The sequence below is a fragment of the Anarrhichthys ocellatus genome, unplaced genomic scaffold (assembly GCF_004355925.1).
Source record: "Anarrhichthys ocellatus isolate YVR2014 unplaced genomic scaffold, GSC_Weel_1.0 scaffold42, whole genome shotgun sequence".
NCBI lineage: Eukaryota > Metazoa > Chordata > Actinopteri > Perciformes > Anarhichadidae > Anarrhichthys > Anarrhichthys ocellatus.
In genome coordinates, this window is record NW_022280072.1 from 2,364,797 (window position 1) to 2,383,666 (window position 18,870).

Here is an 18,870-nt window from a genome sequence, read left to right on the forward strand (position 1 = left end):
CTGCTTGATGTTGGCCCCTCCCACCTGCGTGATGTCACAACAATGAGGGAGTGTGATTTGGATTATGTGGCTTCACAGCTGGCGCTCAACAAAATAAGTTTTGGAAATAGTGTTTATCTTATAAGTATATCTTCATAAATCGTATCAGAAATGGTATATTTTTTGCAATCAAATTACAGTCACAGTTGTAGCAGAGTGGAGAAAACATTCGGGAGATCTTGGATATAATCAACATTGCCTTTGAAAGCAAGGATACAAATCTATTTCTCTTCATAGCATCTCCATTTACTCTAGAATGGTAATAGACATAGGTTTACTTATAATGGATTCATGTTCCTCTGCTTCTCAGCTTCCAAAGGAGACCAGAAATATGCATTTAAGTCACACGGTTGAGCAGCTATTCCTGATGTCGTTTTAAGGGATCTATGGCTTTTGATGTAAATAAACTAATTATATCCATCCAGCAGAATCCTTCTCAATAGGCTGCCTCCTTTACCAGCTCAGTCCTTAATGACTGGCTTCAGCAGATCAGACATCGAGTCTGGTAACCATGAATCATGAAGCCAGTAGAAACACACAGCAAGGATCAGACAGCACAGGCTCCTTCTTGTTGCTTACGTGCTAGATCTTGAGAACATTTTTTTTTAATGCAAATACCCCATGTTGCATCCTTTTCTTTTCATACATAGTTTATGGAAGCTGTGCCAACTAAACTGCCAAGTCCATTATCTTCTAAGAAAAGGGTTCCATTGGATCGTCCGGTCCATCTCGTCTCCCTCCAGGTTGGGACTTAAACACAGACCTTTGTTGCAGAGACCAGATTACACATTATTCTCAGACTCCTCTGTACTTTTTTCTTGCATCTCAAGCATACTTCACATAAATGATAAAAAGATACATGAATACATTGAAGTGTTTTATTTCAGTTTCCAATAAAATACTTTCAATGCTCTATATGGAGGCAAAAACACCATAAAAAAAAACAAAAAAAACCTTCTGACCCCCCCAATCAACGACACACATAATAATAAACCTCTTCACATAACGAAATGTGCTTTATGAAATCACACAATTCTGGGAGGAAAAACAATGAACACCAGTCAAGTTTAATATTGATGTAGAAAATAAACTGGGATTTTTGTACGTATGTTTCATAATTGTTTTCTTTTTAACAAGACAAACTACATCCGGAGAAACAACCTCATATTTACTGACTGCTCGTGAGTTTGGAGTCCAGAGGGAATGTGAACGGCATGATGAGGTCACTGGTTGAATCTGTGTAGTTTATATACAGGAATACATTTAGAGTTATTATTATAAACATTTAAAAGAAGACAGAAGGAAACTAAAAGCATGAACCGCTGTGCATCAGCACCTCAGTTCCCTTATGAACAGAAAGAAAACGGTCTGAATGGAAATACAAATGCTACATTTCAAAGCATTGTCAAAGAACTTCACATTTCATAACTTTTAAATATTGATTATTTTTTATGCACAGTTTTACAATCATAAAGGAGATTAAGGCCACGCAGTTATGTATTGTTGCTTGTAGTTACTGTTGCCATTACATTAAAAAAAAAAAAACACAGTTAATGCTGCTCCGTAGAAAGGACACTGAATGGTGCTAATTTCTGTCTGCAGAAAAGGTCCATTAGTAAATGTTTGGTAGCTGGCTGTAGTTCCTGTCCCAGTATCCAGTAGAGAAGAGCCAGTCCTGGGAGCTGGTGTGGGGGTTTTGACCCTGCTGAAACCACCTGAAAACACAGCGGAGACACATCAGCGTTCAGTTTGAACACGACACCAGCCAGAAAGTCACAACTCAAAAACCGGGGAAAGCGGGGAAGGAAGGTCAGGCATGCTTCATCACAAGGTTATGGGTAATGTGCATTGAATGGGCCGTTAGGGTTCTTTGTTTTGGACTAAAATGAAAGGAATACTTTGCACAAAAAATTACCGTTTTTACATCAATGCCTCGGCCCGTGTTACCTTGAATTCTGAAAGAAAACTTTGTTTTTCTCTCGCATGCCTCCACGGCAAACGAAGAATCCAAAAACGGAGAGGAGTCTTGATGAATTGGCGTAAATGGGGGTCGCGTTTAAAACAGCATAATCATTTTAAAACATCTGGTTACAACTCCTGCAGTATAATCCAAGTCTCATTTATAATCAAAGTCTCATTTATCCAGTCGTTAATCTCAGAACCCCTCAGCTATCAGTCAGACGATGACGGGCCTCTGGAGTAAAGCTACAAAGAGACACTAAACAACTACAAAGAGACACAAAACAACTACAAAGAGACACTAAACAACTACAAAGAGACACAAAACAACACAAAAAGGCTAAACAACTCTAAAGTCTGTGTCTAGCAGACTTTTTGCACGTTTTTGTCCAGGGGCCCATTGTTTTATAATCCACCCATGAGGTCGAGTTGTGTGAGATGATTCGATATAGTGTAGCTGTTGCTAAACGCCGCCCCTATTTACTTCAATTCATCAAGATCTTCCTCCGTTTTTTGATGTTTTTGTTCGCTCCGGAGGCGATCGAGAAAAAGTTTTCTTCTAGAATTCAAATTGAGTGATCGGTATACAAATGGTCATTCTGAGGGTGAAGTATTCTTCAAACATGTATTGTTTTTTTTAGCTTTGCTGCATGAAAGCGAGTGGAGGAACTGATTCGGGTTAGAGGACTCCTGTAGTCTTTGAGCATCCAGGAAGCTGCCATGCCGGTGGAAGGGAGAGCAGATTAACGACATCGTCTCCAAACTGTGATTCAATCATCGCTGATTCTCTGTCATATGTTAACAGACAGCAGGCCGCGGGGATGGAGATAAGATTTCAATTTAGAGAATACAAAGTGTTCGGAAACACTGTGAGACTGCGAGGTCACGTGATCACATCACACATTTCAGGCACATCAATCAAACAGCGAGCAGCTCTGACCTTGGGCCCAGGGCAGGACTCCTAAACATCAAAGCCAGGATGCAACAGAAAAACAAGTCAGATGAAGAGAAGATGGAGATTTAGCTTGAGCATTTCAAAGACACGCAGTATGAAAGAGACAATAAAACCTCTGCATTAGAGACAGAAACTGTATATTCGGCCACAATGAAAACTGCATGGGAAGTAAAAGTATATTTACAATGCTTCAATTTAGCAAAATACACAGAGCGGTCAATGTTCACACTTTATTAAAAAAAATACAGTTTGACATTTTGGAAAACACTTATTTGTTTTCTTGTCGAGAATCTCATTTAATTTATGGCAAGAAAGCGAATAAGTGCATTTCCTTTAAAGAAAGAAATCATATAAAGTTTATCGAAAAACTATATGAAGGCCACTTCATTGAACAGGGAGTAATCAGAGTTGACAATGTTCACACTTTATTCATGTTAAATATCAACGATTGTCCTTTAATGCACACAAAGAAAGGCCAATGTCTTAATGTGGCCTTGAATTGGTTGGTCCTTTGAAAACTTACTGCACACATGAACTGATTATATCAAAGCCTTTGGAGCTAAAGGGACAGTTGTGATGTTCTGCAGTGTGTGTGTATGAGGTTCTCCTCCACAGTCAGGGTTCTACTGCAGTAGATGAGTTGATAGAAACAGACAGGAGAACCAGCACGGGAGCAAAGTGATGTTCTGCTGTGGACGTATGTTAGACTCCTAACAGAATGTCTCTCAGTTGAAGTGAAGCTATATTCAGAATGTCTTCAGCTCTTTACCTTGCTGTCAGACAGACCTTTCTGAGGGGAACTCAAGCTGTTATCTATGATCTCTACAAACACACCAGACTCCATTCACTCAAACACTGATTCTACCTCTCAGGACACAGGAGCTGCTGCCTCCATCGGTTAGTTTGTTTCTGTTACTGTGTGCCTTTGGTGTTTTAAAGTAAGGTTGTATCTGAACTATCCCTTTAAGAGAGGAGAACACTTTGAGTTCTCCAGTTTCATCAACAGCCTCACCTGGTCTTCCACTCTTCAGTGGAATCGGATTTGGAGCGGTTCTTGCGAGCAGCTCTCTGTTTTTCCTCGAGCCTTTTCTTCTCCTCACTGGCGAGGTCTATTGGAATACAAACATCGTAGAGTTGTAGATTGCAAATTTTAAGTTTTGTTTTAACTTTCAGTTCAAAGTACGTTGCCAAATAATATTACCGATGTCGCCGTTCTCCATTGCTCGTATGTCTGGCCTCAGCCTGCAGTCCGTCTGAGGGATGGCTCCCTCCATCTCTTTATGCAGCTCGTTTAGTTGCATGGCAAAGGACGTGAAGCTGTACATCTGCAATTATTTGTAAATCAGAAACATCAAAAACATAAAACCCATGCTGATTTTGGGGCTGTACTCTAGTTCTGTTCAGTCACATTAACATACCGGATGGGAAACTTAATTTGCAGTCAGGTGCACAAGATTAAAAAAAACACACAAGTACACAACAAAAGCAATAGGAAAGGTACAAACATGTTTCCTGTACATGCAAAGTACAGAACACAAGAATACACAACCATCTCTGAAATTGTGTAAATTAAGAAGATAATGCACAGAACGAAGACGTTTTTACTCCTAATGCTCTTGAACCCGAGTACTCTGAATGTCTGTCTGAAAGTTTCAAACTCAGAGTGGAGCGGGTGCTTTGTAATATATGCTAATGAAAGCTCATCGTGTCCGTTAATCAGTCAGACCTCGGTAGAGTTGGCCGGTCTGGGTGCGATTCTCCACAGCAGCTGGCTGCCAGGAATCATCTCCACGGTGTCTGCAGCTGGAGAGGGATCCTCCTCGTGATCCTCACTGCAGCCCTGCACACAGTGTCACACAGACGTACAGTAATGCTGCACATATTAATCATGCTCTCTGAGAGATGCATCATTATAGTGTTTATCGGGAGAATAACGTTAATTACGGGTGTCGGCAAAGATCTCAAGATATCATCATATTATGCGACTTGAAAAACACTGATATTTTCCATCTAATCCGTCGTCAAACTGCATTATTCACACGATGAATCGCAATAACAAGCTGATTTTGTGACTCCCTTCTGTTCAGTGGGAAGCAGCTCATACCGCTTTGCTGCTTCTTTTCTCCGCGGCTCCTTTCTTGTCACTCTTCTTGTGCGCTTCGAAGGCGGCCGGGTCAACAACGTACAGGCACTCTGTCCACTTCCCGTAGAGAGCGCACAGCTTCTTTTTGCTGTGGAAAAACACACGTAAATATCACCAGGCACAAACACACGAGCTCAGCCGGTCTGCACGACTCAATGGATGCATATTTAGTGTTGTTGTCGTGGTCAAACCCATGTCGTTGTGTCCACTCATACATGCTGAGTCATTGGTTTGTCCTCCTCCTTTAATTGAACCTTCTCATCGTGTAAAGTTACACGCGTAGCTTAAGTCCCGTAGAGTACGTATTTAAGGCCAAACCATGATGTGGTTTCTAACTCTAACTTCATGCAAACCTTCTACCTCAGGATACTCGGCAAAAGGGAACATTTTCTCAGCTTGTTTCTCTGATAACTTAAGACGTCTGATGACTAAAATCCTTCACCATGTTAAGATACATTTAGATTAAAACCTGGAAAAAAAGTAAATTCATGACAGCTCCTAGCAGACAACCACTACGCTGATGCTGCACAAAGAGGATAGGACGCCGGTGACAGGCGACCAAATGAAACGTACCTTGATTAAAATAGCAGATTTCTCTGGGTTTGGAAGTCTTGTCGTTTTAAGACATTTTAATGTGGAAAATGATTCCTTTAAAGTTAGAAATGAGCTCAAGGGAGTGACCTCAGCTAACCTTTGCGGGTCCTGAGTTACAAATAAAGCTAATTCAAACAGCTTATTGAGTCATACTTCTACAATATGGTGTTTTGGAAGGCATCAGCACGATAAACTGCGTACTGATGCTGTACATGCACAGAGATAGATGAGTCAGTAATAATTCCCTCAGCATTCTAGACAAGAAGAATAAGACTACTCCTTATTTAAATGACTTGTCTGAACTTGCATGTGTCGGTGTAGGCCGTACCTTTTATCCAGAATATACCCTTCAACCTTGTGCAGCTCTTTGCCAAAAAGACCACATGGTTTGAAATTCAGGCAGCATCTTTCACCGGTTCTAGGTTAAAGAAAGAGGAGAAGAAACGTCACATCATCCTCTCGCTCTCTGCTGGCTGAGTCACACAGAACCTCCACATCTGCTCCGTTTCCTCCTTGTTAGTCAAACTTCCTCAACATGTTTGTATCAAGTGTATCAGATTACTCTACCACATTGCTCTATAGTCTTTAAAAAGGTATAGTGGGCCAATACATATAAGCAAACATTTGTATTGTGTTAAGATTGTTTTTGTCCACTCACCTGTGGTTGACCAACTCCACATTTCCGTACTGCTCGATCCACAGCTGGCCCACGATGATGTTGTGAACACAACATGTAGGATTTGTCCAGGTGTAGGCTTCATTGTACCTGGAGATAAAGAAAGACTTACAGGGGAGCCACTTTAACTCATTCAAGTCGGTTTTACAGGTGTTGGGAAGTGCTGCTCCATATGGGGACTTTTTCATATTCTTGCGCTGCTGTTCGTTAGTAATTGGCTTCTTCCTTCTTTCCTTTTTGCATCTCCAGATGAAGCTGTATGAAGTCTGATAAATGTCCTCAGGTGATGTCACTTCAGTCAGCGTTGATTGAAGACTACAAGTTTGAAAATAAAAAGAAATCTGGACGTGTAGAGTTAGAAATAAGAGAGCGTACCAGCCCTCTGCTTCTCATCTCTGCTTGAGTCACGAGGCTACATTACATTAGCATTACACAACCACATCTCAAAGCAAACTGCCTGCGGTCGAGTTGCATTGTAGGTATTGCAGGTGCAAGATTGTCACAAGAAAGAAGAAGAATGTGTGGAATAATAAAGACGATATATCTGGTTGTGCTGCTTTCATTTGTATCTCCTTCTTAAATGTCTAGTGTGAGTCCAGAAGTGCTACAGGAGTGCTGATTTGATAAACCAGTGGAGTACTTTGAAGGAGAATGTAAAAGGTCACAATGTGCATGTGGGAGAAAAGTCTACAGGACACTCATCCTCACCCACCCAGGAAAAGTGCTTTCAGTCAGTCGGCATTATCTGTCAAAGCTGCACTAAGATGGAACTCCATCCCAGTGACCATTAGAGAACTAAACGCATGCAGCTCATTTAAAGAAATGGTTGGTCAGCACGCAGCTCTGTCAGCGCTAGAACCTAACTCCCTGTCTGCGGTCACCTCGACCCTCATCGACCTGCACGTCTTTCATTGTTGTGTCACACTGAAGTATATATCTTACATACTCTGCATGCTTTTATGTTTTGTGCTTCTGACATGTATGTTTTTAGTGTTTACTGTCTCTTCTTTCATTGTTTCTGCACGCTTTGTAAAGGGTGAGTAATGCAGAGCTTTGTAAATTTCATCGTATATTCTGTTTCTAGGTTGACTTTGTAACATCTGTCCTGGGACTACAGCCTCTTGGCTAACTGTGGCGCATTTACAGGAATGTTTTATTGATGTGCACTGTCCATACCAAATAAACCAATAAATAAATAAATAGGAGAACATTGGAAGAGTTACAAACTATTTTTGTGTAAATAGTGTAACAGCGCTTATCGATATATTTTATTTGTCTTTTTAAGAATAGGAAGAGATGATATTTAAATAGTAAGAAAATATGATCAAAATCATGCCGTCTTTCAATGAATCAACTGGAGCTTCTTACTTGGGCAGCTCCAGCGTGATGATGCCTTTCGGCTCCGCTTCCACACTCTTGCCCCAGAACTTGAGTTTGGGGTAGATGGATCCATGGAACACAAAGTCCTGCTTCAGGCCCTCAGCGTGGAAGGCGCTGACCGGAGGATGGTGGCTCACCTGCTCCGACAGCAGCCTGAAGCCCAGGTCCTCTCTGGGAATGACAGCCCGTTGGAAACATTAAGAGGACGGACAAGCATTTAGTATATCATCAGTGTTGAGCACGGTAATCCACACTTACCGGACCAGTTCGTAGGTTTCTCCCAGCAGCGGGTTGAACGGTTTACCGGTCCGCTCCCACTGCGAGGCCACAGCGGACACCGCGAACGCAGCCACACACTGCCAACAACACGAAGAACACTCCGCGTCACACACTCTAAACTCTAAAAAAAAGGTATCATCCACATCAAATATGGCTGTTTTTGAGACAGCTTTAGTAATTTGCACGTCGCACGTAAAAGGACGTCACTACCTTCATCCTCTCGACAGAGTCTGAGCAGGCGTTGGCCTGCTGGATGAGGTACGTGTGCTCCATGTACTCCGTCAGACGCTGCAAGAAGCTCAGCGGCTCGTTGAAAATCACCGGCATTGTAATCTTGGAGAGTTCCTAAGACAGACATGAAGAGGAATCATAATAATAATAATGAATGAATGTTTGGTCATTCACATGACCCCTCAGTCATGGGATCATTCAGACACAAGAACAAACAACAAACCAAGCGCTTCGGCATGTTAACCTGCTGTCATCTAACGGCACAATACATAAATAATTACCAAATATTAATGATGGGCCCTAGTGCACACTGATTACCACCATTGTATAGTCTCGCCATACGATCTAATAGAGACATGACATCAACATACATTTTACCATCAGCCTATCTGTTTATAACAAAAAATACAAAAGATAAGAATCTATTCATGCTATTGAATATTCTTTTTTTAAAGTTTATTCATAGTTGTTTGTAGTGTTTGTAGAATAAGCATATCATTTAGTTATTATAAAAAAAGTGAAGAAACCCGTGGTGCAGAGGGGTTCACCTCTTTGAGGGCGTGTAATGCAAAAAGGACCACGTTTGTTTAAAAGTGAGTTCTTCTTAGTTGTGTAGCATTTTGGATTAAAACAAATTCCACAGTCAGCGTGCGCCTCTCACACACAATTCTCCAGGATGAAGAGAAATCCAAAGACAATGTGTGCATCCGTTCATGCTCAACGCTGCATATTTACACCAGCTTATGAACCAATACCGATCGGTGTTAACAGGGTCTGAGACACTCTTCCTCCCGTCCCGTGCATGAGAAACATATTCAGAAGATGCAAAAACAATTACAAAAAAGGTTTTGAATCAAAGGACCATTCTTAATATACCTATAAAATCTAAATCAAGAACATGAACGTTTTAAAAATGTATTGTAAATTAAAATGTAAAGGACAATATGAAATCAAATTAATTTCCTCTCCACTTCATTTCTCATTATAATCACAGATTCTTTTATCTTCAATCACACTTCTGTATCTTCTATATCTTCTCTTAACTGTGAACAGAATGATGTCTGACATTTAGGCAAATTATACTTTGTATATACACACTGTATATATAAATATAATTTTCTTTCTTCTATTTTGTCTTTTGCCATATTTCCCTGCCCATGATTGTGACATTTAGACCAGCCTTGGTATTAAATTGAATGCAGCTTATGAATAATAGCAACAACAGGTTTCTCAGTGGTTTTATAAATGCAATTGAAGGACCAGTTTTCATGACTATTGAAAAGGCCAAAGGGGATATTGGTCTTCAAACATGCGGTAAAAACGTCCGAACGTCATTTGCACAATATGTCCCTTAGGACATAAGTGTCTGTCAAATTCAATCATGTAAATGTAGTGTCGTGTTTACTCTTTCCTTCTGCAGCGCAACAATAAATGACGATTTAGAAATGTAATGTTCAAATGTAAGATAAGTAAGAAAAATAGAGTTTTTAATATGAAGGATTATGGTGCCTGGACTCTTTCATGGTCTGATCTAGAAGTACAGAAAGGTACAGAGTAATTCATGAATAATCTCAAGAGTCTACAGCCGTGCTGTGAACACAACGATGACACGTCATCACTCTGATGTTGATATTTGACAGTTGCTTATTCTAACATCCAGCAGATACGGAGGAAAATTATTATTACTTTGGAGTCGTGTTTCTGTCTACATGATGAACGTAATGGCAAAATTCACTCTCCTTCTAGCTCCGCTTTTGGTCTCCACCAACTCCTGAGGGAAGTTTCTGTCTCTTTAGCCGCTAAATGTTCCACTGAGTTCAACAGCGAATCTCTGACCGAGTCTGTCTGCAGGTATAGTGTAGAGTAGAGTGGGTTTATACTGTACGGCACATCTAGTATTACTAATAAAAACAATCATTCTCACCATTCCAATGCAGTTCCTCAGGATACTCCAAATACTGAAGTCATTTCTTGAAAACATTGGTGCAGGTAAGCTGGTCCTAGAATCACACACACACACACACACACACACAGGTTTGTAAGATGACATTGAGCTCTAAAAATGTACACTTTTTGTTAGAGGAAATGCAGCAACAGACACATAATAGCTGCAGGCGTCATATCTTATTCAAGTGAATATGGCCGACGACAGCCTGCAGTGTATTGTGTGACACACTGGAACAAAGCCCAGAGAGACAATCAACACCGGCATCAACGCTGGTAAACATCAACAGATACAACGGACCAACAAGTCAAACTATCTTAAAGGTTTTATAGGTCGGAGATAATAAACTTAACGCTTAAGCATCACTAGGGTCATTTTGGGATTTTAAATATTTTGATCATTTTGGCATTGGTCTGAGTTTTTCTTTTTTTCTCTGGAAAGTTGAACCTCAGCTCCTATAATGAGTCTATAATAAACTGTGTAACCAAAATACAGACACTCAGACCCTTAAGGACAAAAGAAACATGAACAACATTGTTGTCAAGGCCATTGCAGCATAAGATCATCATAAAAACAGTGTCTGGGTAATTTATCCATCGTAGTTACGGCTCTCCTCCTGTCCCATGCTTTGGAAAGACATTCATTAAATGCAAAAACAATATCATAGAGGTATTCAATCAAAGCCCCAATATTTGTAAAATGTATCAAGAACGTGAACTTTTTAAAACAGTGTTTGTCATAAATTATGATATAAAAGACAATTTAAAAAAACAGCAGCATTATGTAAACAAACTGGCATTTAAAGCGTAATAATATTTGGTTAAAATGTTTAACTCTCACATAGAGACTCAACATATAGTATTTTTATAGCAGTATTAGGAGAACGGAATCTTTGTCCTCTCAGGCAACAAGAAGGAGTTCTTAGAAAGCTGACGCTGCAAAATCAATGTTGCTAATCATTGACATATTAGTATTTCACAGACTTAACACTAAATCCCTCCACCGTTTACAACATTGTAAATAATACAATGTTGCCGTTATGTAAACAAAGTGAATGAACATTTGGTAGTTATGATCAGGACTGAAGTTGGTTGAAAGGTTTAAGTCGGTAAAAGTGGAAAATAATATAAATATATAATTCTATGACAGTTTCTTTGACACAAGAATATAAGCCCTGTGAAGAACAAGAGGAAGAGTTAATATAATGATGGAATCTGAAATCCATCCAACTCGTCTGTAGTGCGCTCCAGAGCTGCCGGGAGAGATTAGCCAACGTGGGACTGCAGCCTGATTATTGCGTTACACTGTGACCGTATCAATATTTAACAGCTCCAACACCACTCGTTCTTTTTTTCCCTTCACCGGGCTGACTCTAAATTATTCACACCGTGAAGTGGAAAGACCCGAGGGACGACTCGAGGAAACGGATCTACAGCGTCCTGACACTGCTGATACAGCAATAATAGTCTGCTTGGAGGAGACAGGCCCTTTGTTGAGAGGTGGATAACAGCTCAGGGGGCCGGTGGTCCATTTAGGACACCGTGGAGGCACAAAGCACCGCTGACCTGTGCTTTGTGATCCCGTTGGGTTGAGTCTCGTCCTTGTCTCCATGGTGATCCTCCCGCAGCATGCCGGTGGGGCCGCTCATCAACATGACCGAGCCTTCGTCCTCCTCCTCCTCCTCGCAGGAATGGCTGGCCACCGTCTCAAAGTCGCTCAGCGAGATCTCCGAGTCTGATTCTGTGAGGGGGACAATTTATTTATTGTTCAGACGGGATGTCGTGGAAGTCAAGGGTGAAATGGACTGTTAGAGCAGCAGTGTGAAGGATTTAGTGGCATCTAAGCTGTGAGGTTTTACATCGTAACCAACCGGCGGTAGAACAGTGAAGCCTCACCCGTCACTGCCTGTCCTTATTAATCCTAACTTAATGTATTCAGGGTTATATTTCTTCACCACACACACCGCATCACTTAACTATCATCTAAAAAAAGCATCCGAGGGAGCGCTGGCGAGCTAACAGCTGCAAATAGACTCAAGGTGTAAACTTGTTGTGTGTGTGTTTTAATAAAGCTGTATACAAAACACAACAATTCTTGGTTTCCGGTGATTAAACACTTAAAATCAAATGAATTCCACTTCTCCCTAAATGCCACACACTGGACCTTTAAAAGGACATGCAATCAAACCGTGCTTATTAAAAGATGGAGATGGTAAAATGAATGATCCAGTACCTGTGGGACTATTGTCTAGTCTGTTAATAAAGCCGATGTCCACACGTGCACGATAGCAAATAACAAATCAACCGTTACAGTTAAAAGATTCGGAACAAAACAGTGTCGCCATGACACGGTTTGTCCACCGTTGAGCAGTGACAGACGGCGGTCGGTCGCCTTTGAAAATCAACAACAAACAAATCCATGAGAGACGTATCAAGATTTCTCACGTTAAAAAACAAAGTCACTATCGGCCGATATATTCTTATTTGTATTATTATTTTTTCAAACCTCCAAATCAAGTCATGTTGTGCTAATATCGATATCGGCATCTCCAAAAAGATGCTGTAAAAACAGGACGTGAGAAAAATAAAACATAAAAAGTGTCGTTTTTCTCATTTCTGCTTTAATGCAATTGATCATATTCATTTATTTAAGTATAGATATTAATAAGCAAACACATCTAGAACGTATTATTCACACTTCACAATGACTGCATATCTCCCGTGCAGATCAGCCTCGACACCTCCATGTTAACCTACTCTCATATATAGAACTGGTCAACGCATTAGCATCACATTAGATAAAAGGTGTCCTTGATACAGATGAACTAAATATAAAAGAAATAAGAACAAACTCCTGTTTAGTAGCCATTCTTCACACAAGCATCAGTCAGTTTTAAATTGTCACTACACCTCATTCGTGTTAAATCAGGCTTCAGGTTACTTCAACACAACCAGGCAACACTTGCTCTTACGTCACTCCTCAGGAGCGGCAACAACCAAAAAACCAAAGGGCAAGTATTCCAGTGTCCTACAGGGGAATGACAGAGCAGGGCGAGTGTGAGAATCTCCCGCATCTCCTGACCCCGAAGCGGGGTTTGATAACTTGTCAACTCACCAGACACGGCGTCGTGGAACTCATCCTCGCTCAGGGCGCTCCGCGGGGACGATCCCTTGACGACGGATTGCTCAAGTTCGTGGTGCTCTGTGGCGAGAGTCTGCAGCGCCTCGGAGAGGATCTTGTTCTTCTCTACCTCCTGCTCCAATTTCAGACTGCGCACCTGAGCTCGCCACACACACACACACACACACACACACACACACACACACACAGAGACTAATCAGTCATAGAAAATTTCCATCTTCCACATTTGATAACTAAGGATGTGGCAAACATTTTATTCTGACTCTCATTACAAACAGAGGACACGTGTGTGTGTGTGTGTGTGTGTGTGTGTCTCAGACTGTGATGCTACATAAACAGCATGTTGGCCGACCGACCGTCCCCTCTGCACCGTCCCATCATTATCAGACCCACAGAGAGTGCAGAGACGGAGCCGAGCGGGACGAGGCCGTGGTTTCTCTGTAATGGAGGACGTCTGCCTTGACGCCGCTCGTCTCAAATGGCCGGCCCGGAGAACATGACTCCCGTCTGAGGAGAGGGGCTCAGATGACGGGTAATGGACTCGGATATAATCCATAAGCCTGAAACCTCGCTTTTATACAAGACGCTAGTGCTTCTTGTGTAAATAACACAATGTGTAAATATTAAGTGCAGAGAGCAACAAAAGAGGCGCTTTCAAAGAAACAAAAGAGGGAACGTCTGGGCCTCGTGCAACTGCTCTTAATCTTCTGTTCGGAGAAAAAATAAGAATAAAAAGAGAAAATAATAATAAGTCAACTCCAGATGCAACCAAACGTTCTTAGCAAGCCCAACATGGGGTTCGAAACACTATATAAGGGCAGGTGTTGATGTGTGCAAAAACTCTGCCACTTGCCAACAATGTGTAAGAGATGCCGCCAAAAAACAAACTAAAAGGATGGAAGACAAAAAAAACCAGAAGAAGAACCTCATCAGCAGTGAAGCTGAGGGTGCTGTTCAATAATTTACATCTTTTTGTCACTACTGGCGTTACAGGAAAATCAAAAAGCATCAAAGACTAGTATGTAAATGTCTACCATTGAGGGTTAGCATCGGTCCACTCCGTTCCAGTTGGTTGCGGTAAAGCGCCGTGACGCTGTTCGCCTGGAGTTTGCCAGTTGGTGGACGTCCTCGCGTAACCGCTCTTCAAAACAAGCGTCCACTCTGTCTTCTCAAGAGGATTGAGTTTGTCAATCTCGTCAGTGAAGACGGTTGAATAATGGTGTCTGTGTTGAAAACAGGAACTCAGACTTTCTCAATATTGTGTTGCTACTGCGGAAGTTTTTTTTTTTATTTGGTGACTGTTAAAATGAGATGTATTTTTCTCATCTTTTATCTTTATCATCCGGTAAAATAAGGAAACATTGGTAAATCCCAGAAATCAATGGTTTCTAACGAAAAAAATAACAAATGGTAGATGCAAACATAAATTAGAGGCATTTCGTTAGTATTTCGCTTCCTGCAGGAGGTCGTCTGATCGGAAATCATCGAGCACATGATGTAACCAGGACGAGAGCAGGCGAGGTTAAGTGCTGTATAATGGCTGCAGGTCACTCTCCAACATTACAATACACTGAACTTTAAAGAGGAGATTTCTGCTGCTTGACAACTACGCAGGTGGTGCGAAGTGCAAAGCCCATCGCCGCAGGAGCTGGAAGTGATTCGGGATCCTTTCCCCCCCCCCGCAGACCCCACTGCTTCATTCACGCTGCAATACCATCGTGTGAGATATGCAGTGTGCATGTCGGAGTTCCTCCTCCAGAGACCAAGGTCTACGCATGGTGCGAGCTCTGAGACCCCGTGAGCCTTTTATCGTGAGCTCTGCCTCTGCGGATCAAAAGGCTGCGCAGCTGAGGGCTCGATGGCCCGGCACACGTGTAAACCCTGAAAGCTCCGGACTGGCCGTCAAACCTGGAACATTGAAATGGGTCAGCAGCGCTATACGTCGTATCATGGGCAAACAATCAGCAGACAGCGACTCATTCTCATTCTGATGTGATGTTCAGAGAGACGCACATCAACCAAAAACTGGGATCGGCAGAATGAACACTCTCAGCCAACTAGGTTTTGTGTTACAGCCCACAGAACTGAGATGGAAGATTATGATTGTAATAAAAATCAGACATGCTTTCTTTGATATTGCAAAAATGTCTTTATATTTAGCTTCAGCACACAGACTTCTTCTGAGTGAATCAGCCCTTCAAACAAACATCGTTTCCCCGCTCCTCCGTTTACAACAGCAAGAGCTCAACGTCTGCATTGAATCCTATTTATTTCCTCTGTTCTTTGCGTTTGATTGCCTGGTTGCACACGCACCCCCGCACCCCCCGCTCACTTTGCAAAGGGGCGTTGTTGACGGGGCCGATCACACCGAGACGCGTCGCAACAGTCTTGTGATTTTTTTCCACCAATTTGATGAAATAGCTTCATTTCTTAGATGTGTAATTTGCTGGATTAGTAAAAAAAAAAACAGACATTCCTTTCCAGATGTTTTAACAATAAACAAAATATTGATGCAATATCACAATGTAAGATGTCTCCCACCACAATAGAGGACTATTTTGCGTAACGCCCTCCCCTATAGAGCACTGTTTGTGTGCTGTTAACTGCAGCTGAGCCAGAATGCTACTGGGCATTCGGCCAGCGTTGTAAAATCCTGCTGGCTCATCGTTGTTTGCCTTTTGCGTTTACATATCGAGTAGTAGCACTAATACACTTTCACTACTTTAATGCCTGAAATAGTTCCAAGTTCAGTATCCAACAGATGTACAGTGAGCTGCTGGTTTGCACACAGGAACCGCAGGAGCCTCCTGCACAAGAAGCCAGAAAAGGATCTCATTATGTGAATCACCATGTAACCACTGTGTTTAGAGAAGTGGTATATAAATAATATTTTTACATCATTACAGAGCTGATGTACAGGGCTGGTGCTTGTTGTGAGCTGTAAGCGGTGCCATCTATTTCTCCTCCCTGGAGGGATGTAATCTATCCTCTGAATCCTTCCATTATAATCAAATCCATTGAATCACACAAAGAAGAACCCATCTGACAGCTTATAATCACAGCACTCCACTGAGCTGCTTTCATAAAGAGGTGTGAATAGTGCCGCCGCTTTCTTAAGAAACGTCTTCTTTCTTATTCTGTCACTACACATCGGAGGGTCACGGGCTGGAAGGATCCTCTTTACAGTATTTGTAGTCTGCATTTTTTAAAAGGTCAGGTCACTCAAATCACAAAGAATATATGATATAATATATAAATATACTCAGCCCTCATTTACACTTGAAAAATCTAACACTTGTGTTTCTTTACCTCCATTTTATTGAGGCGACAGCAAAAGTTTCAGAGCTGAATAATTCCAAATATCCACGTCATATAACAACCTATGTTCTGCTATTATGGGTTGTGGAGAATTAAATCCTGATAATCGACGGTACAGTTGACAAAAACAAAGCTTCTGAGAGGAATTCAAACAAAGACACAAATCTGTCGAGGGTGAAGCAGACACTCACCCCTTCCTGTCTGGAGAGGAGGCCGAGACAGACTCCCAGACCGGAGCTGGTCTCGCTGGACAACTCGCTGATCTCTTGTAATTTCTGGGTGATGGTGGACGGAAACCCTGAGGGGACAAACGCACCAATGAGGGACCACAAAGTAAATGAGTGAAATTAAAAAGTCAAAACAAAAACAAAAGCCCTCTGGCAGGAGGCTGCAGTCCATCAGGACCAAGACCTCACTGCAGTTGGGTTCATAAACAAAGCCCGGGACCGCCACTGACTCGAAGCTTCATTAAACATGAAGTTTCTTTATGTTCTCAGAAAAGCTAGAAGCACAACAATCGACATAATCGTAATTATAAGGACTTCAGAAGTTATTCTATCAAAACTGTGCATTTGAACCTGCTTAATGAGTGGGCATTTTCATTTCTATTCTTCAATCGTTTCTCCTCTGTTGCGTCTATTATAACATGAATATATAAAAGAATGTAATCGACAATGAAGCAGCAGGTTTTACTTTCTGCCAGCCCGTCATCTCTCAGCATGGACAGGAAAGCTTCCACCTCCTTCTCCAGTTTCTTCTGGTTGGCGTCCGCCGCCTGGTTTCAGAGAGATGAGAGGAAACTGCAGATGAACAAAAGCAGCGCAGGGTGGGACGACCGGGTGGATCACTGTGGATCACTATTCTGACATGCCGCTTATGGATTTTCATTTGGTTTACAGCCACCTGTAGTGAGTCTGTCAGCTCCCCGAGTGACTTCACTTCCTCCTCCTCCTCCCCCTCGCTGCCTTGCTCCTGGGAGCAGTAGTGTGTGCTGTAGGCGGAGTGCTCCTCCACTGCGTCCAGCCAGCCCTGGAAGACAACAACAGACTCAAGCTTCTATCTGTGATTTGAGATATTGCTGCTCAACGTTCAGCAAAACTTACAGAAGTCCTCTTTTATTGGTCAAAATGACAAAAAGTATTCGAAATATCAAAAATCATACCACATTTCTAAATGGGAGTTTCTAGATCAGGTGTTTGCAAATCAAATGTATTATTGAGAACTCATCTTCTGTTTGGAATCTGAGGGCTCCATCTGCTCAGACAGAACAAAAGGCAGAGCTGTTTTTAAGTTCTTTGGACCAAACCCAAGTCAAACATAAGCCTCTAACTTTGGTAATTTGTTATTAACATTACAGAGATTAGTTTAGATGGACGGGCACACAGGCTTGTGTCATGCTGGGGAAAAAAAAATCCAAAGCTCTGAAAGGCAAATTGGGCGGAAAGTAGGCGATGTGCTGGATATGAAGAGGGGACAGAGAGAGCTGCTGGTGAATAGATGAATTCAGTTCATGCTGAAAGGCTACTCTCCCTCATCTGAATCTAGAGATCTTTACATTTCATTCTGGTGCCAGCAGCTGCAACTGAAAGTGTGAATTAGTTTATAGAGCACACATCCTAGTTATACTGTTAACTATTCATGACAGTTTGGCAGCTTCATCAGGCAAAACTACAGTAAATATCCCAAAAGTATCAGAAATATACGCAAAAAATATTTGGAAACGTTGTGAAAAACAATTGTGAAAAATGTGCATAAATATTGTTAATAATGTGTTCACCATTAGTTAAAAAAATGTTAGTTAAATATCTGAAAATTTTCAAATATTATTAGTAAAAGATATGAAAAGAATCAATGAAAAATGTGTGAACAAAAGTTGAAAAAATATCTGAAAAATGTCCTTAAAATATTAGTAATACATGTGAAAAATATACAAAAGATTGGTGCTTTATATGTGAAACCTTCTAGAACCAAGTTAGAGAATGACTTAGGAGACCACGACAGAATGTCGGAGGAGAAATGAAACATACTTTTGCCGTTGCCTCTGGGTTGTTTTTAGGTGATACTTTGAAGTGATGCATGCTGCCATCGAAGCACTTGAGGGTAAAAAAGCAGCCGTCTTTGGCTCGGAGCTGGAAACGAGAACATCAGAAACATCCCCATGTGCAAAAGTTACGCTTACACAAATGAAACACAGCAATGTACTGTACTGT

The 18,870-nt window shown here is 41.5% G+C and overlaps 1 protein-coding gene across 3 annotated transcripts; it reads right to left on the minus strand.

The window, feature by feature from the left end:
- Nucleotides 1–94: 94 nt before the first annotated feature.
- LOC116394908 (oxysterol-binding protein-related protein 1) lies at nt 95–18,864 on the minus strand. 3 transcript variants are annotated; one of them, XM_031868294.1, is made up of 18 exons: nt 18,688–18,864; nt 17,564–17,689; nt 17,354–17,435; nt 16,852–16,958; nt 13,316–13,478; nt 11,767–11,941; nt 10,181–10,256; nt 8,236–8,370; nt 8,005–8,102; nt 7,735–7,917; nt 6,349–6,456; nt 6,019–6,108; nt 5,058–5,184; nt 4,680–4,793; nt 4,155–4,278; nt 3,966–4,062; nt 2,939–2,959; nt 95–1,754 (listed from the first exon to the last, which is right to left on the minus strand). In XM_031868294.1, exons 1-18 carry the CDS (start codon nt 18,736–18,738, stop codon nt 1,652–1,654), a joined length of 1,980 nt encoding a protein of 659 aa, XP_031724154.1. In that variant the 5' UTR covers nt 18,739–18,864; the 3' UTR covers nt 95–1,651. The 3 variants fall into 3 exon arrangements, with proteins under 3 accessions (XP_031724154.1, XP_031724156.1, XP_031724155.1); XM_031868295.1 differs by lacking the exon at nt 2,939–2,959 and having other exon boundaries at nt 96–1,754; XM_031868296.1 differs by lacking the exons at nt 16,852–16,958; nt 17,354–17,435; nt 17,564–17,689; nt 18,688–18,864 and adding an exon at nt 14,377–16,845.
- Nucleotides 18,865–18,870: the final 6 nt, after the last annotated feature.